The sequence below is a fragment of the Ictidomys tridecemlineatus genome, chromosome 2, assembly GCF_052094955.1.
Source record: "Ictidomys tridecemlineatus isolate mIctTri1 chromosome 2, mIctTri1.hap1, whole genome shotgun sequence".
NCBI lineage: Eukaryota > Metazoa > Chordata > Mammalia > Rodentia > Sciuridae > Ictidomys > Ictidomys tridecemlineatus.
In genome coordinates this window covers 621,959-644,074 of record NC_135478.1, presented here as the reverse complement: position 1 = coordinate 644,074, position 22,116 = coordinate 621,959, and the positions used below count along the sequence as shown (strand labels likewise).

General features: G+C 63.0%; 2 protein-coding genes across 10 annotated transcripts in view; one reads left to right on the top strand and one right to left on the bottom strand.

The window, feature by feature from the left end:
* Sbno2 (strawberry notch homolog 2) overlaps nucleotides 1-18,066 on the top strand; it is a 47,823-nt gene extending 29,757 nt beyond the window's left edge. For 6 of the 8 annotated variants that reach the window (XM_078032414.1, XM_078032387.1, XM_078032396.1 and 3 more), the window contains 28 exons: nucleotides 3,126-3,287; nucleotides 5,130-5,264; nucleotides 5,542-5,644; nucleotides 5,788-5,942; nucleotides 6,024-6,157; nucleotides 6,235-6,325; nucleotides 6,461-6,604; nucleotides 7,444-7,561; nucleotides 7,892-7,997; nucleotides 8,299-8,452; nucleotides 9,070-9,246; nucleotides 9,626-9,723; nucleotides 10,357-10,436; nucleotides 11,445-11,636; nucleotides 11,975-12,144; nucleotides 12,554-12,685; nucleotides 13,867-14,002; nucleotides 14,081-14,193; nucleotides 14,302-14,373; nucleotides 14,452-14,560; nucleotides 14,938-15,012; nucleotides 15,094-15,237; nucleotides 15,878-15,972; nucleotides 16,046-16,138; nucleotides 16,338-16,469; nucleotides 16,632-16,708; nucleotides 16,869-17,059; nucleotides 17,145-18,066. In XM_078032414.1, coding sequence (XP_077888540.1) covers nucleotides 3,126-3,287; nucleotides 5,130-5,264; nucleotides 5,542-5,644; nucleotides 5,788-5,942; nucleotides 6,024-6,157; nucleotides 6,235-6,325; nucleotides 6,461-6,604; nucleotides 7,444-7,561; nucleotides 7,892-7,997; nucleotides 8,299-8,452; nucleotides 9,070-9,246; nucleotides 9,626-9,723; nucleotides 10,357-10,436; nucleotides 11,445-11,636; nucleotides 11,975-12,144; nucleotides 12,554-12,685; nucleotides 13,867-14,002; nucleotides 14,081-14,193; nucleotides 14,302-14,373; nucleotides 14,452-14,560; nucleotides 14,938-15,012; nucleotides 15,094-15,237; nucleotides 15,878-15,972; nucleotides 16,046-16,138; nucleotides 16,338-16,469; nucleotides 16,632-16,708; nucleotides 16,869-17,059; nucleotides 17,145-17,596 — 3,840 coding nt within the window. In that variant the 3' untranslated portion in view covers nucleotides 17,597-18,066. The remainder of the gene's footprint in view (nucleotides 1-3,125; nucleotides 3,288-5,129; nucleotides 5,265-5,541; nucleotides 5,645-5,787; nucleotides 5,943-6,023; nucleotides 6,158-6,234; nucleotides 6,326-6,460; nucleotides 6,605-7,443; nucleotides 7,562-7,891; nucleotides 7,998-8,298; nucleotides 8,453-9,069; nucleotides 9,247-9,625; nucleotides 9,724-10,356; nucleotides 10,437-11,444; nucleotides 11,637-11,974; nucleotides 12,145-12,553; nucleotides 12,686-13,866; nucleotides 14,003-14,080; nucleotides 14,194-14,301; nucleotides 14,374-14,451; nucleotides 14,561-14,937; nucleotides 15,013-15,093; nucleotides 15,238-15,877; nucleotides 15,973-16,045; nucleotides 16,139-16,337; nucleotides 16,470-16,631; nucleotides 16,709-16,868; nucleotides 17,060-17,144) is intronic. The other 2 variants (XM_078032410.1, XM_021730817.3) reach the window with 1 other exon arrangement.
* A 778-nt stretch (nucleotides 18,067-18,844) lies between these two features.
* Nucleotides 18,845-21,145, bottom strand: Gpx4 (glutathione peroxidase 4). 2 transcript variants are annotated; one of them, XM_021730818.3, is made up of 7 exons: nucleotides 20,987-21,145; nucleotides 20,020-20,114; nucleotides 19,794-19,938; nucleotides 19,556-19,707; nucleotides 19,456-19,480; nucleotides 19,318-19,420; nucleotides 18,845-19,245 (listed from the first exon to the last, which is right to left on the bottom strand). In XM_021730818.3, exons 1-7 carry the CDS (start codon nucleotides 21,077-21,079, stop codon nucleotides 18,860-18,862), a joined length of 999 nt encoding a protein of 332 aa, XP_021586493.1. In that variant the 5' UTR covers nucleotides 21,080-21,145; the 3' UTR covers nucleotides 18,845-18,859. The 2 variants fall into 2 exon arrangements, with proteins under 2 accessions (XP_021586493.1, XP_005332014.2); XM_005331957.5 differs by having other exon boundaries at nucleotides 19,004-19,245; nucleotides 19,318-19,377; nucleotides 20,987-21,144.
* Nucleotides 21,146-22,116: the final 971 nt, after the last annotated feature.

The following is a 22,116-nucleotide window of genomic DNA, read 5'->3' as shown; positions in this document are numbered from 1 at the left end:
ATCCAGACAGAAGTGGGGTAGGGGTGCCTACGGGGAGGGGGTCTCTCTTGACCCCCTCTTAGCCCCACTCCTGGGACCAGACAGTGGATGAGATCTGGAGGGACCCTGGGCCTGTCTCTCCCCACCCCTGAGAAGTGAGGGGGCCCAGTGCTCCAGGTGCCTGGTGGGGTACCCTGCTCTGGAAGGGAAGGAAGGTGAGGGTGTGGGCTCCGAGTTATGCAGGGGCCACACCCCACACGCATGGTGACATGCCGTGCCCTCGTCACACTGGTGACCTACATAGATACACTGTATCATTGACAATTAGAGCCCACACTTTACCCAGGTTCCTGCTTCCCCTCGTGTCCTTCTCCTGCCCTGGGACCCGATCAGGACCCCGGGTGTCACCGTCACCACACCCCCTCTGGGCTTCCTGGACGGTGTGGAGAGGAGTGGTGAGGTTTCAGGGGCTGCCCCTCAGCTGGGACTGTCAGTTCTTGTTCTGTGACGAGGTGGGGCCAGGAGGACGCTCCCGGAGGGCCTGTCCTCCGCCCCTCCAGGTCTGTGCCCTCAACAGGCCCTGGCTGCTGCCCTGGCCTTGGTTCCCTGCCGAGTTGGGGCGTCTCCCCTTCCCCCACTGGAGGGCCCCTGAGCGCAGCCCACAGGGCATGAGAGCTCTGCTCTGCTCTGTCCTGCAGACAGACCCTGGTCAGGCCGGGCCTGACCGCCCCTCCCCAGCCCTGAAGCAGGCTCCATGGTGGTAGCTCTCAGCCCCTGTGAGGGGCGGCTCAGTGAGGACCCCACCACCAAGCCAGAGGCAGGGCGCGCTCCCTGTGGCCACCTGCTGGACCTCCACCAGGCACGTGCCTACCTGCAGGGGGGTGTCCCTATTCCAGGCCCACCAAAGCCCCAGAGCTGGGGACAGGACAAGCTCCCTGGCATTGTCCCCTTCACCTGGACTCAGGCTGTCATGCCCAGAAATGGTCTGGGACAAGACTAGTGTATGGGTGGCCTGGGTCAGATTAGGCTGGACCCACGTCACCAAGTGGCCTCACGGGAGCAGCCAGTTCCTGAGACAGGGTCTTCGTGACTTGCTGATCTGTTGGGTACCCAGCCTGCCCGCTGTGGAGCAGTGGACATAACCCCTCTTTGCTCTCGCCGCTACCCTTGGGCTCTTGGGCTTCTCTGCCTTCCAGAGCCCCCACCCAGGCTCCCGAGGGCAGGAAGGGCCACGGTCCTGCAAGCAGCTACCTGCCTTCCCGCCAGCGCTGGGTTCTCCTCCAGGGACTTTCCTGCCAGTGAGCGGGGGCGGGGGGAGCCTCTGCTGAGGGTCTCGGATCTGCCCTCAGCCCCGCCTCCTGCCCAGGGGGTTTAGGCTGGGCATGGAGGAGGAGTGGGGTGTGCAGAGCCCCCACCCCACCAGCTAAGCCAAGGGTGGCGGTTGTCAGGACTTGCTCCTTGCACTGGGCGGGAGGCAGCCTGGTGGCTCATAGCAAGCAGCTGCCCCTCCTGCTTCCCAAGCGTCATTGGTGCTTCTGTCCACAGGGGGACCAGGGGCCCTGGGGCAGGTAAGAGAAGGCCAATCCAGGCCCTCAAAGGGGTCCCAGGGACGTTGCCAGCATGCTGGTGGCTGTGGGTGGCCCTGTGCATCCATGGGTGCCCACAGGACTCCAGTTTGTATGTCCTGTTCGCTTGACCAGCTGTCCTCAGGAGACCCTAGCCAGAGCTCCACCACAGAGATCAGGTAGGACCTGACCTGTCACAACTGGGGACTGACTGGGCACACCTTGAGGAGGTTACAGACACTTAAGTCCCACCCCCACTCCTACCTTCAGGAATCGGGGTCTGAATGTCAGGCACATCACTGTGGGATGAGCCAGGATGGCCCTCAGCAGGGCAAGAGAGATCAGGGGTCTCCTGTCCTCTGTGCCCTCTGAGATGCGGGGATGCTGGCCTAGCTATGCCCTTGATGCCAGTCTGAGACCGAGGACCTGTGTCCTCTGGTCACTCCATCCTCCTAGTGTCTGCCCATTGATGGAAGGGAACTGACCAGGTCCCAGGAATGCTTCCCCAGAGCCCAGAACCCCAACCTCAGCCGACATGGCGACATTCTCTGGGCTTCTCAGTGGCCCCCAGCCTGCCCTGCACCCTGCAGGCCTGCCCCCTCCCTAGCCTGCTGTCAGGACTGAGTGTGGGGGTCCTAGCAGCCCCCTGGATCCCAGCCCTGCTGAAGAAGTGCTGCTGGCCCAGGGCCAGGCAGCAGGGCTTGGCGCGCTGGGCCTGGAGGTGCTGGAAGCGGGCAGATGGCACTCCTCCTGAGCCAGGCTCTTGGGGTGCTGCCCTGGACCCAGGGGCCTTGTCTGCAAAACAGGAAGGGGCAATGTGAGTGCCCCTGCGTTTGGGGTCCCTGGGCGGGGGCAGGCTCCCCAAGTTTCCCAGGTGCTAGTGGGGTGGTGGCAGGTGGCGGTGAAGATGGGCTACAGTGAGAGACTGCAGCAGCCCTCCGCTCTTTCTGCACCCCATCTCTTCACAGGTTGTAAACGACACGGTTCAACTCAGTGTGGCCGACGCCAGCCACAGGTGGCACTACCTGCACAGCAGGGGTCCCTTGGCCCCTCCCCACCCTGCCTGGCCTTTTACTTTAGTTTGAGACAAGTTCTTTCCAAGTTGCCAGGGCTGGCCTGGAACTTGCCATCCTGCCGCCTCAGCCTCCCAAGTGGCCGGGACGGCAGGAAGAGCCAGGCTTCCTTTCCCGAGCTGCCATTCATATGTGGTGTGATTCACTCATTTAAAGGGTGCGGGTCAGTGGTGTTAGTATGTTCATGATGTGCAGCCATGAGTTCTGGAGCATTCCGCCACCCCAGTAGGAAACCCTGTACCCTTGAGCAGCCCCCCTTGCCCCCAGCATTCCAGCCCTGCAACTGCAAGTCCACATCGTCTCTGGACCCTCCTGTCACTGGGTCACACACTGTGGCCTTGTGTGACTGGCTCTCACTGAGCACCAGGTCCTTGGGCCCCTCCACACTGCAGCTGTGTCACCTCACTCCTGCTCATGGCTGAGGGACACTCTGCCCCATGATGGATGGTCTGTGTACTGCTGTCCGCCGTGTACACCTGGTGCTGCCTCACCTGGGCTTGTCTTCCAGGACGCCTCGTACCTCGAGGACCTCTCCAACGCCTCCATCTTCTCTTCGTCCATCGACTCCCTGTCAGACATCGCAGACACCCCCGACTTCCTGCCAGCAGACAGGCTCAGCCAGGTGCCCACCATCTGGGATGTGAACACCACCGCGTCCACCCACGACAAGGTCAGTGCCCCGGACGCTGCCAGGGCTGCGCCAGACTCCACGAGCCCTCGCCCCACCCCAGGCTGGGCACCCTCTCCTCACCCTGCTCTGTCCCTGGAGACAGGCTCATGCACGTGGATGTGAAGAGGGATTCTGGGTAGTAATTTTCACTCAGGGGACTCTGGTGACTCCAGAGACATTTGACTGTCACCCTGGGGAGCTACCGGTGTTGCTGGGTAGAGGTCAGGGACACTGCTCAGCACCTGCAGTGCCCAGGATACCCACCTCAGAGAACTCTCTGGCCCCTAATTTTAGTGGTGCCCAAAGGACAACACCCATCCAGCCCTGTCTAAGGTATTTGGCAAGAAAGAAGCTTCTAGACTGGGAGGACAAGTGAGGAATGTGTCTGGGGGGCCTGAAGTGGAGGCTCTGGATGCTGACATGGGCACACACCCTGGATAGCTGACGGGCTGGGGCCAGTAAGGGGGACAGGAGGCTCCGAGCACCTGGCACTGACCCCACCCTCTACCATCATGTGGGGCCACTCAGGCCTGTTTCCCCTTGGGATCTGTGCCCAGCAGGCACTGCCCACCCCTAGGGGCCTGGCTGGCCTTCAGTGGGTGGCACCAGGCCATCTGAAACCTAGTGTGGCAGAGCTGCCCACCTGGGCTGGAGCATAACCAGTCTTCCAGGAACCCACGCAGGGTCTGCCTGGCTTTGTGTCGAGTCAAGAGGGCTAGAGGTTGGGTGGGAACTGGGACTCTCGGGACTTCCTTCACTTTTCCTTAAAAATCTCTGGTCGGGCCAGTACGGTGGCAAGGGCTATCATCCCAGTCCTCAAGAGGCAGAGGCAGGAGGACGGCAAGTTCCAGGCCAGCCTGGGCAATTTGTGAGACCCTGACTCAAAATGAAACACAGAGGGTGGGCTGGGCCCGTGGGTCCCTGGAGAGGGCTCGCCAGCAGCGCGAGGCCCTGGGCGCCACCCTCAGCCCTGCAGATGTTAGAAGATCTGGGGTGTCCCTCACCTACGGGAAAACCAGGCTGTGAGGGTGGCGCCTGGATGGGACCCAGGACCCTTGTTCCCCCATGAGCCTCCAGCTCTTCATGGCCCTGGGGCTGGGGCAGCTCAGGGGCCAAGCCTGCTGGGTCCTACGGTGAGGTGTGCTAGGGGTCGGCGTTGGCGGCCACTCCTGTTGGCTCACACACACGGTGTCCAGGCTGGGCTCACTGTGGCTGAAACGAGAGCCACACATCCAAAAGGGTGTTTTAGAACCGCCAGGCTCCTCTCGGGGTCCTCTCCCAGACCATTCACAACTCTGGTCAGTTCTCAGGCCCTGAGGAGGCCATGAGTGACACACACTCAGTCCAGAGGCCAGGCCTGGCTGCCAGCCCAGAGTCAGTGCCCCCTGGCCAGCTTTGCCTACCCTGCCCTCTGTCCATCAGAATGCAACTCAGGCAGTTTATCTGCCTCTCCAAAGTGAACCATGGTCTGGTCATCCCTTCACCCTGGCCACTGCACAACGGGGCATTTCAACCTATTCACCCACAAAAAGCCTGCTGTACCCCTCAAATACCATATCAAATGGCCTCCTGTACAGTCCTGCCAGGCTAGTATCACCAGGACCTTGCCCAGGGGCCCAGCCGACATGCCGTGCAGCCCCGAGTTTTGTCTCATCTTCTCCCTGGAAAGGACCCCCCCCCCCAGTGTCCCCTGTGCTCCTGTGGGCCTGTGTACCACCATGGTCTGATACACACAAGGCCTCAAGCCACCAGACCTGCCCAGCCTGTCAGCTATCCCACCAGCTCCTGTGAGACCAGGGGCTAGGGCTGTTGTCCATGAAGACTAGTAAGTACCTTTCCCAGGTGGCAGGAGCCATTCAGGAGGCCCCAGCTGACACCCTGTCTACCCTCCAGCTGTTCCTGCACAGTGGGCCCTTTTCAGGCCTCGAGGACCCCGTGACCTCCCTCCCTAGCACTCCGCTTCTCGTCAGCTACCAGGTGAGCCAGGCAGGCCAGCCGGGGCTCCCTCTCTTCCCCTCCCAGACCTCCTGGGCACCCACCTAGGCAGGGATCTCAAAACCTCAGGCCACTCCGCAGTGAGTGCCCACTTTACAGATGAGGAAACTGAAGCCCAGGTGAGGTGCCACCTGGGGGTAAGGTCAGGCCACCCCCACCAGGTCGTTTGCTGGCTTTGGGCAGCCAGGCTGCTATCCCCAGGGGAGGCTAGGCCAGATGTGGCAGCATGGGGCCTCTGGACTCTTATATGCACCTGCAGTCACAGAGCCAGCCCGAGGAGGAGGACGAGGGGGACGAAGAAGAGGAGGAGGCTGAAGAGCTGGGTCATGCAGAGACCTACGCAGACTATGTGCCGTCCAAATGTGAGTGGCTCGGCTGGGTTGGGGCACTCGGACACCCTCAGCCCCAGGACAAGACCCTGCGGACCCCAACTAGGGGTTGTGGGCCCAGGGCCACAGCCACAGGGCAAGGGCCAAAGTGCACCTGGTCCCCTTGCCCCTTCCAGCCAAGCTCGGCAAGCAGCACCCAGACCGTGTGGTGGAGACCAGCACACTATCTAGTGTCCCTCCACCTGACATCACCTACACCCTGGCACTGCCCACCGCAGACAGCGGGGCCCTGTCTGCCCTGCAGCTGGAGGCCATCACCTATGCCTGCCAGGTGACTCCCCAGACCCCAGCTGCTGGGGGAGGGGCTGGCCCAGGAGGGAAGCCCAGGCTCTAACCGCCCATCCCGCCGCAGCAACACGAGGTCCTGCTGCCCAGCGGGCAACGCGCGGGATTCCTAATTGGAGACGGGGCTGGCGTGGGCAAGGGCCGGACAGTGGCTGGTATCATCGTAGAGAACTACCTGCGTGGCAGGAAGAAGGCCCTATGGTGAGCGCCTGCTCCAAGAGGGCAGGGAGTGGGCGGGGAGGGGGCAGGGACCGGCCCTGACCCGGCTGCCGCCCCAGGTTCAGTGTCTCCAACGACCTCAAGTATGATGCAGAGCGGGACCTACGGGACATTGAGGCTCCGGGCATCGCCGTGCACGCGCTGAGCAAGGTGCGGGGGGCGCAAGCCCACGCTGGAAGGGCGGGGGTCGCGGGGAGCAGCCCCGCAGTGCCCACTCCCATTCCACAGGGGAACCCCAGCCGAGAAGGCCGAGGATCCCCATGCTTGCGCCTGCGCCTGTTGCAGATCAAGTACGGCGACAACACTACCTCAGAGGGCGTCCTCTTCGCCACCTATTCCGCCCTGATCGGGGAGAGCCAGGCTGGTGGGCAGCACCGCACGCGTCTGCGGCAGATTCTCCAGTGGTGCGGGGAGGCCTTTGAGGGCGTGGTATCCTGCAGGCATTACCGGGGCCAGCCTCTGGACTTCGCAGCAGGAGCAGGGTTCCACAGCTCACCCTTGCCCCCCACCTCTCCCGAGACCTGGCCTGGCACTGGCCAGCCAAACAGTGACCAGAGACTCTGTGTTGGTGTTTGTGATGAGTCCTGAGGCGATGGTGGCCTCTGTGCAGCCTGCAGGCATGCAGATGGTACCCAGGGTCCCCGCCATCCTAGAGACAGGCCTGGTGCCGAGGGCTGGGCCTTGCTGGGAGTTGTCAAGGGCCAGGATGCAGGCCCACAGGGTCACCTTACTTCACATCAGTCCTGGGGTTGAATCCAGAAGGCTGCCACTGAGCTACATCCCCAGTCCTCTTTTGTTATTTTATTATTTTGAGACAGGGAGCCTAATGTGGTGGCCATGTCTGTCACAGTGACCAGGGAGGCTGAGGCAGGAGGATCATAAGTTCAAGCCTAGCCTTGGCAACTTAATGAGACCTTGTCTCAGATTTAGATGGAAAAAAAAACAAAACAAAAAAAAAAGAGAGAGAGAGAGAGAAACAGACCACCTCAGGATGTAGCTCAGAGGTGCAGTGGCCCTGGTTCTAACCCAGGTACAAAACGGGAAACCGAACTGCACCCAGGACGCAGAGGTGAGCACCTTGCCATCCCCGACGGCAGCGGTGCCTGTGTGCGTGCCGCACTTCCCGAGGCCTGCTGGAAGCTGTCACCCAGCAGCTGACAGATACGCCTCTGCCTGACTCTGCATGGCTCCGAGTCCCCAGGCCCCAGGGCTTTGGCCTGGGCTGCCCACACCCCTTCTGGAACGCTCCTTAACCTCGCCCACCCCAGATTGTGTTTGACGAGTGCCACAAGGCCAAGAACGCCAGCTCCACCAAGATGGGCAAGGCCGTGCTGGACCTGCAGAACAAGCTGCCCCTGGCCAGAGTGGTCTACGCCAGCGCCACAGGTGGAGCGTGGGGCCCCTGCCAGTCTTGGGGCAGCGGCAAGCCGGGTGGGCTGGCTGGGGCACAGGCTGGGCCTGCTGCCCACAGTTCCTCAGGTCCAGCCCACACCCAGCTTCTCAAGGCCTGGGGCAAAGGCTCTTGCTGTCCCTCGGCCACCAGACCATCAGGGCCTCCCCTCTGCCAGTTGGCTCTGCCCAGTCTCAGCAGGCGCCCCAGGTCCCCTCACTCGGCCCTCCCTCCCTCCCATGGTCGTACCCGAGCCCCTGCACCCCACTGGCTTCTAGCTATCCCCTCCTGGCTGGTCAGGAGGAGCTGACGGCTCCCCTCCCCAGGTGCCTCTGAGCCGCGAAACATGATCTACATGAGCCGCCTGGGCATTTGGGGTGAAGGCACGCCCTTCCGGACCTTTGAGGAATTCCTGCACGCCATTGAGAAGAGGTGAGCGCCTTCCCAGTGCCTGGTGGAGGCGGCTCCCACCAGCACCCTGGCCTCGGCCTGTGTCCTGTGTGAAGGCACGACGCAGACCTTCCTCTGCTCAGTTCCCGCCAGGCCCTGGCCCTGCACAGCCTCTCTGCCTCCTCCACCAGGCTCCTGGGACCCCCAGGCCTAGCTGCAGATCTGCCCGGGCTGGCCACACTCTCTGTGTACCTGCTCTTTCCCGTCCCAGTTTCCGCCCCTCCCTAGAGTCACTCCATCTTCTGGTGGGACGTGGTGCTGAGGAGGCCATGCCTGTCCGCAGGGGTGTAGGTGCCATGGAGATCGTAGCCATGGACATGAAGGTCAGCGGCATGTACATCGCACGCCAGCTCAGCTTCTCTGGAGTCACCTTCCGCATCGAGGAGATCCCCCTGCCCCCAGCTTTTGAGCATGTCTACAACCGTGCAGCCCTGTTGGTGAGCCAGGCCCCCGGGGCAGGGGTGGGCCTGACGCAGGGACCCTCCGTGTGTCTCCTCGGAGCAGCCTTCGTCCTGCTCCCCTGTTGGGAATGTCCTGTGGCTGTGACACCAGGGTTTCAGCCGGAGCCCCTGCCACCTTCCCAGGGTTCAGGAGCACTTTGTCCCAGGTGGTGGCCTGTTGGTGGCTGTGCTTAGATGAGTTCCATTCCTTACTGGCCTGGGCATAAACCCTTGACCATGCCCTGCTTGTGCCAGGTGACTTCTTTGGGTCAGACAATCCCAGGGTCCCCTTCTGCACTGCAGATGTGGGGTGAGGTCATCCTCTGATGGCATCCTAGGCGCTGTAGGCCATTCCAGGCCAGGAGCCTCCAGGTGTCCCCAGAGGTGTCCTGGTGTCCTCTGTTGCTAAGGCATCAAGAGTGGATGACCTCAGAGGCGGGCCTCAGCTGCCCCCACCCTCCCCTGGGCTCTGTACCGCTGCAACCCCAGCCCTGCTCCCCAGCCCGCTCCTGGAGCTCTGCCCGGCCTGTGCTGGCTCCTGGCCTCTTCCTGTGCAGATGCTATGCGCCTCTGTGCAGGCAGGCCTAGGCTCAGGACACTCCTTGTCCTTGCAGTGGGCTGAGGCCCTGGGCGTGTTCCAGCAGGCAGCCGACTGGGTGGGCCTAGAGTCGCGCAAGTCCCTGTGGGGCCAGTTCTGGTCGGCCCACCAGCGCTTCTTCAAGTATCTGTGTGTCGCTGCCAAGGTGCGCCGGCTGGTGGAGCTGGCCCGCGAAGAGCTGGCCCGAGACAAGGTGTGCAGGCCCGGCCACTGTCCCCGCTGCTCACTCCTGCCCTGGACTCCTCTCACCCTCCCGAGAGCTGCTGGGGCATCAGCTGCATCGTGGGTGTGGCCATCAGAGGGGACCAGACTCTGTGGTCCATCTCAGTCACGCAGGCCCAAGGGTGGTGGGGTCTGAAATGTGCTGCAGAGGTAGGCAGGACTGGGCAGGGTCTGCAGGAAGGGACATCTAGGCTGTGACTTTGTGGTAGGCAGGCTAGCCAGTCCTGAGATAAGAAGACTGCTGATCCCTTGCCCATCACTGCCCCTGGGGAGACTCCCGGCCACAGGGGAAGAGTGTGGCTGGGAATGGCAGTCTCCCCACGCCCAGCTCAGAGCCACTGTCCCTGCAGTGTGTGGTCATCGGACTACAGTCAACAGGCGAGGCGCGGACCCGTGAGGTGCTGGACGAGAACGAGGGGCACTTGGACTGCTTTGTGTCCGCTGCTGAGTGAGTGGGAGTGGGGGTCGGGCTCTCACTCAGCTGGGCTCGCTAGGCTTCCCATGACCAGCCCTGGCCTGGCCCTGCCCTTTGGTCCCTGTCAGCGGAGGATGGGGGTCGGGAAGCTGTGTTCAGGCCACAGTGCCAACCCTGAGGCCTTAAACTGCTTGTTTTCTGGCTAGGAGAATTGGCACGGGTGACCCCAGCCCCAGCAGGTGCGGAGGTTGTGGTGGGGTCTGTGGGTCTCGCGTGGCTCAGGCACCTAACCCTCTCACGGGTTTCCAGGAATGGCACCATGGTCAGTCCCCACAGCGCCAGCCTCACTTCCCACCCTGCTCAGGGTCTCCACCCCTCTGCTGGCTGCTCGTCACCAGGCCCAGGGGCTCCCACAGCACGTCCCTGAGCCCCAGGGTGCAGGCTGCCCTCTCTTGGAGGTGCTTAGCTACTCCATCCAGGGTGCCTTCAGCCAGGACATTCCCAGGGCTCAGGCCCCTGCCCACGCTGCTCCTGCCCATCTCTGAGCATGCCTGAGGTCCTTCACAGGGGCCAGTGCTGCCCTGGGGAGGCCAGCCGTCCCCACACCCCCACTTCCCAGCAGGCCTGCACTGGGCCTGGGGGGAGCACAGCCTCTTCTCCTTGCAGAGGTGTCTTCCTGTCGCTCATCCAGAAGCACTTCCCCTCCACCAGGAGGAAGCGGGACAGAGGCGCTGGCAAGAGGAGACGTAAGAAGTGCCCCTGCCTCAGGCTTCTGTGCCCGCTTTCGGCTTCCCACTCCCCTCCCCCTGCTCCCATCCTCCCTCCGGAGCCTGCAGGGCCTCTCTCCTGACTCAGGCCACCCTACACCATAGAGGAGCCCCAGGACTGTCCCACAAGGGGAGCTCAGGGGGCTGTCCTGGGACACTGGCACAGGCTCAGGCGCCTGCCCACCCTGAGGAGAGCAGCCCAGGGCCCTGCCCAGCTGTCGCACTAGCAGCACTGGTGCTGCCAGTGGCCATGGCCTGCAGCAGCCTCACCCTCACCCGGCAGGTGGGGCCTCCGGGCTCCACCAGGGTCCTGCACTGCTCAGACAGTGAGCCCTGCTGGCTGCACAGACCAGGCTGGGGCCCCAGAAAGCGTCCGCCAGACCCTGAAGTCACAGCATGTGGGTGAGGGTGGCCATTGTCCTGCAGGGCACCTGAGGAGCCAGGCCAAGAGAAGCCAGGCCTGAGGGCAGAGAGCTGGGATTGCAAGGGCTCTGTCACTCTGAGGCCCTCCATTGCCCACACCCTCCCTCTCCTTCCGCTCGCCAGGCCTCGAGGGTGGTCAGCAGCAGCACATAAAGCCCTTATGCTGCTGTCCCCTCTGGGGGCTCTGGGCACATCCTTTGACCAACCCATAGGCCAGCGTTGCCTGGAAGCCCAGAGCTGCCTCATGAGAAACACCAAGCTATGGATGTTCAAGGTGCCCCTTTCCCCTACGCCCTGCCCCAGGAACAGGGGACACGGGTTTCTGAGAAGGAAGACCCAAGAACACAGCCAAAATCACGTGCACAGGGCTTCTGCCAAGGCGCCCTTCACTCCAGGAGGAGCAAGGGGCTCTAGCAAAGGCAGGGCAGTGGGCATGCAGACAGCCCTCCCCGAAGGCCCCACCTGGCTCGGCACCTGGGAGTCCCCTGCGCCTGCTGCCCCAGCTCGGCCTGCCTTTCCTGCCCCACTGTCTGGCACCACCTGACCCCAGCTCCTGCACTGCAGGGCGGCCGCGGGGCCGTGGGACCAAGGTCCCCAGGCTGGCGCTGGAGGGGGCTGGTGTGATCCACATCAGTGATGACAGCAGCACCGAGTCAGACGCTGGCCTGGACAGTGACTTCCACTCCTCCCCGGAGTCCCTGGTGGACGACGATGTGGTCATTGTGGACACCACAGGGCTCCCCACAGATGACCGAGGTAGGGGTCTACTGGGGTCAGGGTTGAGTGCAGTCCTGGTCCCGCCCCACCCTGGGCTCTGGTGGTGGGTGCAGCCTCCTGGTAGAGGGGGACACTGAGGCTCAGAGCAGCCAGGGCAGGGCCACGCGGCCTGCCAGAGGGGACCTAGCTCTTTTATGCAGTTTGGGCCTAGAGGAGGCCAGGGCTGGCACCCCAGCTGGCCTGGGGGAAGACAGGTCTCAGGCAGCGGTTCCCACCGTCCCTCAGGCTGGCCAGGACCCCTCACTGCCCCTTGTGCTGATCCAGAAGGGGTTTATGTCAGGCGGGGCTGAGTCCCACCCTGACCCTCTGCCCTGCAGGCCCTGTGTGCTCCCTGCAGAGGGACCTGCATGGTCCCGGTGTCCTGGAACGGGTGGAGCGGCTGAAGCAGGACCTCCTGGCCAAGGTGCGAGCGCTGGGCCGGGAGCTGCCGGTCAACACCCTGGACGAGCTCATCGACCAGCTTGGGGGTCCTGAGCGAGTGGCAGAGGTGAGCACAGCCTGGCTCTGGTTGACTCTGGGTGGCAGCCCCTGTGGTCACCCTGTGCCACTGCCAGACCCCAGGACAGTAACAGGGCCCTGGACACAGTGCCCAGTTGGCAGCTGGGCTAGGAGATAGGCTGCCTGGTCAGGACCGTCCTCCAGCCCTGGCCTGGCCTGGCTCACCCACTACCTCTTGTCCCTTATCTGCTGTCCCTTACCTGTGTACCAGGTAGCTAGAAATGTAAATCTCCAGATACATCAAAACCACGGCCAGCTGAGACCATGCTGCCCAGGGCGCAGCAAGTCCCCACCATTCCCACACAGCCAGCACGCCAGGGTCACCAGGGGGAGCTAGGGACACCCTTGGGTGTCACACCACTGACAACCTGTCCCTGGGCTCCCTGCCTCCGCCACAGATGACCGGCAGGAAAGGCCGGGTGGTGTCCAGGCCCGACGGGACGGTGGCCTTCGAGTCGCGGGCAGAGCAGGGCCTGTCCATCGACCACGTGAACCTCAGGGAGAAGCAGCGCTTCATGAGTGGAGAGAAGGTGTGCGGTGGGAGGGCGGGAGGGGCCTGGGCCCAGCCGGGCTGCAGACACCTCCTTCAGGTGTCCCCAAGGGGGACAGTGTGGGGTGAGGGTGCACCCTGTGCCTATGTGGGTGAGTGTGCACCCCTGTGCCTATGTGTGTGAGTGTGCACCCCTGTGCCTATGTGTGTGAGGGTGCACCCCGTGCCTACGCTGGTGTGAGTGTGCGCCCCTGTGCCTATGTGTGTGAGTGTGCACCCCTGTGCCTATGTGTGTGAGGGTGCACCCCGTGCCTACGCTGGTGTGAGTGTGCACCCCTGTGCCTATGTGTGTGAGTGTGCACCCCTGTGCCTATGTGTGTGAGTGTGCACCCCTGTGCCTATGTGTGTGAGGGTGCACCCCTGTGCCTATGTGTGTGAGGGTGCACCCCGTGCCTACGCTGGTGTGAGTGTGCACCCCTGTGCCTATGTGTGTGAGTGTGCACCCCGTGCCTATGTGTGTGAGTGTGCACCCCTGTGCCTATTGTGTGAGTGTGCACCCCTGTGCCTACGCGAGTGTGTGTGCACCCCTGTGCCTATGTGGGTGAGGGTGCGCCCCTGTGCCTTCGCGGGTGTGTGAGTGTGCACCCCTGTGCCTACGCTGGTGTGAGTGTGCGCCCCTGTGCCTACGCTGGTGTGAGTGTGCACCCCTGTGCCTGTGTGTGAGTGTGTGCCCCTGTGCCTACGCTGGTGTGAGTGTGCACCCCTGTGCCTGTGTGTGAGTGTGCGCCCCTGTGCCTATGTGTGTGAGTGTGCGCCCCTGTGCCTGTGTGTGTGAGTGTGCGCCCCTGTGCCTTCGCGGGTGTGTGAGTGTGCACCCCTGTGCCTTCGCGGGTGTGTGAGTGTGCACCCCTGTGCCTACACTGGTGTGAGTGTGCGCCCCTGTGCCTTCGCGTGTGTGTGAGTGTGCACCCCTGTGCCTTCGCGGGTGTGTAAGTGTGTACCCCTGTGCCTGCGCAGTGTGGGGTGTACTCCTGTCTCTGCACGTGTGTCCGTATGTACATGAGGGACCCCCACAGACCTCTTGTATCCCTGGATGTTCTTTGGACAAGGCTGTCACATCTGTCCTGGTAACCCTGAGCTGAGTGGCTGGACAGGGCAGCACAGGCCTGAGGCAGGGCCCGTGCCCTGCTCCCAGCCTACTGACCCCCTCCCCACCTCCAGCTTGTGGCCATCATCTCTGAGGCTTCCAGCTCTGGCGTCTCGCTCCAAGCAGACCGCAGGGTCAGGAACCAACGGCGGCGTGTACACATGACTCTGGAGCTGCCCTGGAGTGCTGACCGTGCCATCCAGCAGTTTGGTGAGCCCGGCCCCCAACAAGGCTGGCCCCTGCCCCAGTGTCCCTTCAGGCTGTTCCTGAGAGCCCTTCTGCCCCTAGGCCGCACCCACCGGTCCAACCAGGTCTCAGCGCCCGAGTATGTGTTCCTCATCTCCGAGCTGGCCGGGGAACGCCGGTTCGCCTCCATTGTGGCCAAGCGGCTGGAGAGCCTGGTGAGCGGGGGCCTAGGGCTGGGGCGCCAGGCAGGCTAGGGAAGTCTCCTCTGGGAGCTGGGGGAGGTCCTCCTGGCCACACACAGATGGCCTCTCCAACCCCGGCAGGGCGCCCTGACCCACGGAGACCGCCGTGCCACTGAGTCCCGGGACCTGAGCAAATACAACTTTGAGAACAAGGTACCTGGGGGAGGCCGAGGCAGGGAGGCCGGACTCCATTCTACTCTTCCCTACTCACCCCCTACCTCCTGCCCCCAGTATGGTGCCCGGGCCCTCAGCCGAGTCCTCAGCACCATCCTGAGCCAGACAGAAAGCAAGGTGCCCCTGCCCCGCGGCTACCCTGGAGGGGATGCGGCCTTCTTCCGGGGTGAGCTGGGGATACACGGGGTCTTTCTGGGAGGACAGCAGAGCAACAGGGTTCAGCAATTTGGGGCACCAGTTCTGCAGGCTAGCTTTGTGTTGAAAGACTCCTCCCACACTCACACAAAGGGCCCCCAGTAGCCCCCACCGGGCTGAGGCTGAGGGCATGGTGTCCGTGCTTGTTCCCGGAACTCCTTGTTTGGCTTCTGTGAGAATACAGCTCCCGGCCCCAGGAGTTCAGCATCAGGGACTGCCCCCCACACCCATCCTACACATGGATGCCAGGCAGTGGCTGGGAGAGAAGCAAGGGCCTGGGAGGGCCTGGGGGGCTGGGGGGGCCTCCTGGGCTCCTCAGGATCAGCATGCAAAGCCCCCTTCCTGCAGACATGAAGCAAGGCCTGCTGTCAGTCGGCATTGGCGGGCGGGAGTCTCGGTCCGGCTGCCTGGACGTGGAGAAGGGTGAGTCCCCAGGGCACCTGGGCACAGGCAGGGGAGCAGGTGGCCCAGCGCAGCCTGAGACCTGGTCCCTCCTGCATCCAGACTGCTCCATCACCAAGTTCCTCAACCGCATCCTGGGGCTGGAGGTCCACAAGCAGAACGCACTGTTCCAGTACTTCTCAGACACCTTTGACCACCTCATCGAGATGGACAAGAAGGAGGGCAGATACGACATGGGCATCCTGGGTGAGCCTCCGCAGTGGGACTCCAGAGCTCTGAGGCGCTGCCTCAGGAGGGTCCCGGGGAGGTGGGCCCACCCACGTGGCTGTGGCTCTGGGGATGCTGAAGCTCAGATGGAAGCGCTTGGTGCTAGCTGGATTCAAGGTCAGGCTGCCCTGGGCTCCTGTCTACCCTACGGCCATCTAGTGGCCCTGTGCCCCCACACTCCCGGCCTTCGAGAAGTTCACCATAAGTGGTTGTAAACCTCCTCTGAGGGCAGGAGGCTGGTATCTGTGCCTTGCTGGCCAGTCTGCTGGCCACCTGGCTAGCACCCTGTGGATGAACACTGACAGCTGGGACTGTGCGGAGAGGACTTGGTTCACAAAGCACACGGGACCCTCAGAGCTGCACAGCACAGGGCACTGAGGCTCACAGGGCCTGCCTGGTCACATGTGGAGGGACTGGCCCCCGGATGGCATCCAGATACTGAGTCATATCTGTCCCATATGGTCACCTGGGGATTGCCTCAGTGGCGTCATCAAGGGCTCCCAAAGCACAGGTCCAACTCGGCCTCCTGGGTTGGACCCATGGCGCCAGGGTCAGAGGCCCAGCCCTGGGGCTCTTAGGCCTTGGCTCTGCTCACCACCCCACCCTGCCTTCTTCCCAGACCTGGCTCCCGGCATTGACGAGATCTACGAGGAAAGCCAGCAGGTGTTCCTGGCCCCCGGGCACCCGCAGGACGGGCAGGTGGTCTTCTATAAGGTAAGCAGGGTGCTGCCAGCTCCTAGCCTTCGCCTCTGGCTCCGCCCCACTAATGCCCTACTTGCTGTGGTAGATCAGCGTGGACCGTGGCCTGAAGTGGGAGGAGGCGTTCGCCAAGTCGCTGGAGCTGACAGGCCCCTATGATGGCTTCTACCTCTCCTACAAGGTGGGCAGCCACCCGCACCATGCACCTGCCTGCTCCTCACACTCTGGAGCAAGACCAGAGTGACTGTGGGTGGCCAGTCAGTCACTGTGGCTGGACAGGACGGCGATCTCCTGCCTGTGGGGCCCACTCCCGATGAGTAGCTAGGAAGTCACGTGCCTGGAGACCCTGGAGGGCAGGGCCTCACCACTCCCCTTCCCAGGTTCGGGGCAACAAGCCTAGCTGCCTCCTGGCAGAACAGAACCGTGGCAAGCAGTTCACCGTGTACAAGCCTAACATCGGCCGGCAGAGCCAGCTGGAGACCCTGGACAGCCTGTGCCGCAAGTTCCGGCGGGTAGGTGGTAGCGGGCAACAAGCTCACTTCCCCAGACTGGAGGCCCCAGGCCAGCCCTTCGTCAGCAGCTCCCTGGCATCTGGGAGAAGCTGCAGAGCCAGCAGGCCCCTCCTCTTGTGCCCTGCCTGGGCTGCAGGCCCTGGCTTATGGCTGTGTCCCCAGGTCACGGCAGAGGAGGCCCGGGAGCACTGGGAGAGCGGCTACGCCTTCTCGCTGACACAATGCAGCCACACTGCATGGTGAGAGTCCAGGCCAGGTGGGAGGGTGCACACTGGACACAGAGCCCTGCCCCACCCCTTGGCAGCCCGTTTTGGGCCAATCCTTCCCAAGGACTGGGCACCCCATCAGCACCTGGGGCTGAGGGACCCTGACAGCTTGCTGACCATGGTCACCCCACAGGAACCAGCACTGCCGGCTAGTGCAGGAGGGCAAGGACTGCACGCAGGGCCTGCGGCTGCGGCACCACTACATGCTGTGCGGGGCCCTGCTCCGCGTGTGGGGCCGCATTGCCGCCGTCATGGCTGACGTCAGCAGCAGCAGCTACTTGCAGATTGTGCGTCTCAAAACCAAGGATAAGAAGAAGCAAGTGGGTGAGTGGGCACATGCGCGGTAGGCCTCGGGGGCCACGAGGCGGGGCGCTGACCCATTTGCCCACCCTACCTACCCCACCTGCAGGCATCAAAATACCTGAGAGCTGCGTGAGCCGCGTGCTGCAGGAGCTACAGCAGATGGACGCAGATGTCAAGCGCAGGAGTGCTTGCGGCCCGGGCCTTGCCAACCCCACACAGAACATGCCGCGAGCGCTGGAGCTGCCCTATGGCCCTGGCGAGGTGCTGGACCTCACCTACAGCCCACCAGCAGAAACCTTCCCACCACCTCTGCATTTCGCCTTCCCTGCGCCACCCCCAGACCCTGGTGCGCTGCTGCTGGGCACCCGGGACTCTGTGACCGACCCCGCCACACTGGCACACCAGGGCTGCGATATCAACTTCAAGGAGGTGCTGGAGGACATGCTGCGCTCCCTGAACGCTGGGCCTGCAGAGCCCTCGGGCCCGCTGGGTGCAGGTGCTGCAGGCCCAGAGCGGCAGAGTGTGATCCAATTCAGCCCGCCTTTTCCCAACTCCTAGACTGCTCCTGAACCATGGCTGTCCAGCTGCTGCACTACAGCAGCTTCCCTGGGAGCCGGCAGGAGCCCCGGCGGACCCTGCGACCACTGGGGGCCCACCAGCACCCTGCAGTGCCTTCCCCACCGACTGGCACCCCCGTAGCGCCAGCACAGGCCCACTCAGGACTACCCGGGTGCAGGGCCCTCAGCCAGGCCCCACAGGACCACCCAGCCCAGGCCCTAAAGCTGCAAAGCTGGTGGTCCCAACTCAGGAAACCCCGGTGCTCAGGCCCCGCCACTGGGGGGCTCCGTGGGGCAGATCCCCATTAATATATATGCAATCCTTTCCCCTCGCTCCCTAAATTATTGCCTGGCCACCTCTCCCTGGCCCCAGATCTGCGGGCAGGTGGCCTCTAGTTTCTAAGTATTTATAATTAATTCTAGTGTATATATGTAAAGAGATCTTTTCTAAATACATGTGCCTTTTGCCTACTTCCCGCAGTCTGCTGCTCCTATGGCTGGGAGTGGGAGGGTACCCCAGGCCAAACCACAGCTGAGGGCACTGACACCTGCTGGGGTGGACACAGGCCACTGCAGGCCATGAAGGGAAACCTACCAGCTCCTGCGCCAGTGCTGGGGAGGCCTCAGGGAAGCCATCTGGATGTCCCTGGGGACCCACCCTGCGCTCTCAGGGCTCAGGACAGGCCTCTCTGGCTTCTGAAGGAGCACACATGCTTTCCCTCAGCAACGCCTGGTCTCTGGCCCAGGGGCTCAGGAGAGGGGAGGACAAACAGCAGGAGCCAGGAGTGGGCTTGGGGGCCCTCATCCCTCCAGCCCCTCCCTGACCCCAGTGGACTCATCCCCTGCTGCTGGCCTTTCCTGAAGTATTCCTAGAAGGCAGGAGAGACCAGGGGACAGCTGGGCTCAGCCACCCTGCCAGCCCCTGGTCAGGCCCACTTTCCTCAAACTGCAGGCAGCCAGCCAGCCTGGACCTCTCCACACAGCAGCTTATGTTGGTCCACAGTTCCTTCCTGGCCACAGTCCATGCCCAGACCTCAGAGAAGACCATTTAGTGACACCCCTAGGAACCCCAGGAAAGATGCAGCCCAGAGGGCAGGCATGGTCACCCTGACTAGTGTCCCTGGGCCCTGACCCTCCCATCTTTGGCTGCATGCAGCCTCCAAGAATTAGGGAGGACAGGGGTTCTTGCAGATCTCAAATGACTGCCTCCTGATGGGTTAACACCTTTGCCAAGAAGAACTGCAGCTTAGGAGAATTAACTCCTCTAGGAATCCTCTCCCAAGACCAGTTCCTGCCTGTGCCCTGGGGCCCAGCTTTGGGGATCAGCACAGTCCGAGCAGCTAACCCAGATCCCACAGCAGCTCTCTGAACCCTGCGGGAGCCCCACCCCCAGGCAGTACAACAGAGATGGATTTCTACATTTTATTCCCACAAGGTAGCCAAGGTGGGGCACGGAGCTAAGCCCACGGAGCCACAGGACCTTCCTCTGGCAGGTGCACGCCAGGTTCTCAGGCCCGCCCCACCAGCAAGGCTGGTTTGCAGGCGGGCCGTCATAGTTGCCAGGTAGAAGGCTCTGGGGGCGTGGGCAGAGGCTCGGCAGGGGCACAGCTTGTGGGGCTAGAGATAGCAGGGCAGGTCCTTCTCGATCACCTGTAGGGAAAGGTGGGTAAGGGGTGGCCCCTCCCAGGCCCCCACCAGGCTGGCTCCCCAGAAGGCACCTACCAGGGGCTCCTCCATGGGACCATACCGCTTCACCACACAGCCGTTCTTGTCTATGAGGAACTGAGAGAAGAGGCCTGTGTCGGTAGGGGCAGGGCCTGGCAAGCTACCAAGCCCCTTGACCCCTCCCACTGCCCTCACCTTGGTGAAGTTCCACTTGATGGCGCTACAACAGAAGCAAAAGAAGGTCAGGGATCAGCAAATGACCAGACTGCAGGCCCCACCCCCAGGTGCCACTCACTTTCCCAGCATGCCCCTCCCCTTGGGCTGGACTTTCATCCACTTCCACAGCGGGTGGGCATCCTCCCCGTTCACGCAGATCTTGCTGTACATGTCGAATTTGACATTATAGCTAGCGGCAAACTCCTTGATCTCCTCGTTGGTCCCTGGCTCCTGCAGTGGTAACAGAGGTGTGGGCTACAGGCACCCCAGGCCCTGACCAGGTCCAAAGTCTTCTGACGGGTTGGGCAGTGACGCACCTGCCTCCCAAACTGGTTGCAGGGAAAAGCCAGGATCCGTAAACCGCACTCAGCATATCGGGCGTGCAGGTCGACTAGCTGAGTATAGTTTACGTCGGTTTTGCCTCACTGGGTGGCCACATTGGTGACGATGCACACAAAGCCCCTAGAGAGGGTGAGCAGTGGTCAGGAGAGGCCAGTGGCTCCTCTCTGGGTGGACCCTGCACCCCCCAGGGCAGGTACCCACTTGTACTTGTCCAGGCAAACCATATGCCCGTCGATATCCTTGGCTGAGAAGTCATGCATGGAGCGACAGCAGCGCCAGTCATCGTGGGACGCACACTGCAAGGCAAGGGGGGCTAAGCAGCATCACGTCTGCGCAGCCAGAACCCACCGGGGTCCTCTCAGGAGGAAGGGATTCCCGACAGGCCAGTGCTGAGGAAACCAGGGCCCGGGGGGGGGGGGGGGGGGGGGCACGAAAAGGTCAGGGCCTTTCTCTTCCATGGTGCTCACGAGGGGCTACAGGAGACCGACACTGAGGTGGGAGGACGGCGACGGAGGGAAGTTCACATTCCTGGATGGTAGTCTGCACCTCCAGCTCAGGGCTGCAGGGACAGGGGTCCATCGACGCAAGACGCGTTCTTCTGCGCCAGCATACGCCGGCCTAGCGCCGCCAGGGCGCCGGCCCTGCTGCCTACCTACAGCAGCTTGGGGAGGGAGCCCCCGGCTGCAAACCATGCCTGGCAGTCTGGGCCCACCAACCGCCAGGCCGGGACAAAGGGCAGGTGGCCAGAGAGCCCCGCCACCGACTGTGACGCACTGCGCAGGCCGGGCGCAGGCCCGGCACTGGGCGGGCGGGGCGCGCGGCGGAGCGTGACCGGAGCCCAGCCCGTGGGGCGTCCCGTGGGCCCCGCCGCCGCTGCCCCTGCTCTGCCCGAGGGCGCCACCCGAGGCCCAAGCGGCCGAGCTCTTCCTCGTCCCAACACCTACACCCGCCTGAGCTGAATGCCCCCGCACCCTGGCCCCACCTCCAGCCCCGATCTTGGCCCGAAGTCCCGGAAACTGACCCGACCCCGATCCGCCGTCCCGGACAGACCCCCTCCCGGCGGACGCCCCCTACCCCGGCTGACGACGACCACCCGACGCTCCGGCCCGCGGCCGTGATCCCGCGCGAACTCTAACGGCCCCGGCCGGCAGGCGGACGCGGCACTCACCATGGTACCGGCCAAGCCGGGAGCAGCCAGGGCACCGCACAGCAGCGCTGGCTTCAGCAGGCGGCTAAAGCGGCTCAGGCGGCCCAGGATCATCGCGGCGGCGGCCAGAGCCAGCGGCTCCTCCCCTCGCTCAGCCGGCCAATGGACGTGCGCCGGCCAATCTCGCCGGCCCACCCTCGGTCCCGCCCACCAGCACTCTCATTGGTCATTCGCATTGGCGCTGCAGACACGCGCCAGAACCAGCCAATGGCAGTCCGCAGTGAGGTGGAAGGGGGCGGGGCGGGGCCTCGGTGTTTGTTGCGGTCAGTGACTGCGCATGCTCAAAGGTTAGGGCTGGGGCAGGAGCCGCGTCCACGCGGGCTGCGGACAGTTATCCGGGCGGTTGCAGGTAGCGGGGCGCTTCGCCGTAGCGCTTCAGCCTCCGCCAGTCCGGGGAATTCGAAATAGTAGAAAAGGCACCCCCAAAAAAAGTCTTTCGGAAGCAGGGCATTTTAGTGTGGACAAAGTCTAGCCGGTGCAGGGGCCCAGTCCGGCGGGGAAGAGGTCGCGGGCCTCTCACGCGCGCGCACCGCGCCTGCCCCTTGAGGGCAGCGGCAGCTCCGCCCGGTCTTTGGGATTTGCGTGTGCCTTAAGCACGTGCCCCGGCATCAGCTGGGAGCGTTGACCCCAGAGATCTGAGGGAGAGGTCAGGAATGGCTGGAAAGGAGACGTCAAGAAAGGACAAGGAAATAAGATTTAGTTCAGAAGTTCCGCATACTTTTCCAGGCCTGCCACTCCCAAATTCCTGGGAAATTTGTAAATCTTAAATCATCTGTAAATCCATTTTCGCATACTTTGTGCACCGTTAATTAAACGCCAATATTTAGATTAAGAGAGGTATATTTTGAGCCACCTATAATTTTAAGGGATTTTCCAGTGTTGCCTATTGATAAGATAATGGAGGCTACGCCAGTCTAAGGACCCTAGTGTACCCCCTTGTGATCACCCAACTAATGCCATCTCCACATTTCCCAAGCCCATCTTCACCAATTTCCTTTAAAAGAAAAGCTGGGACCCAAAAAACGCTGCCTGATGTGGGCGATATGTGGGCGATGGCCTGTGGCTCACAGCCTCTGGCGGTGATGAGGCTC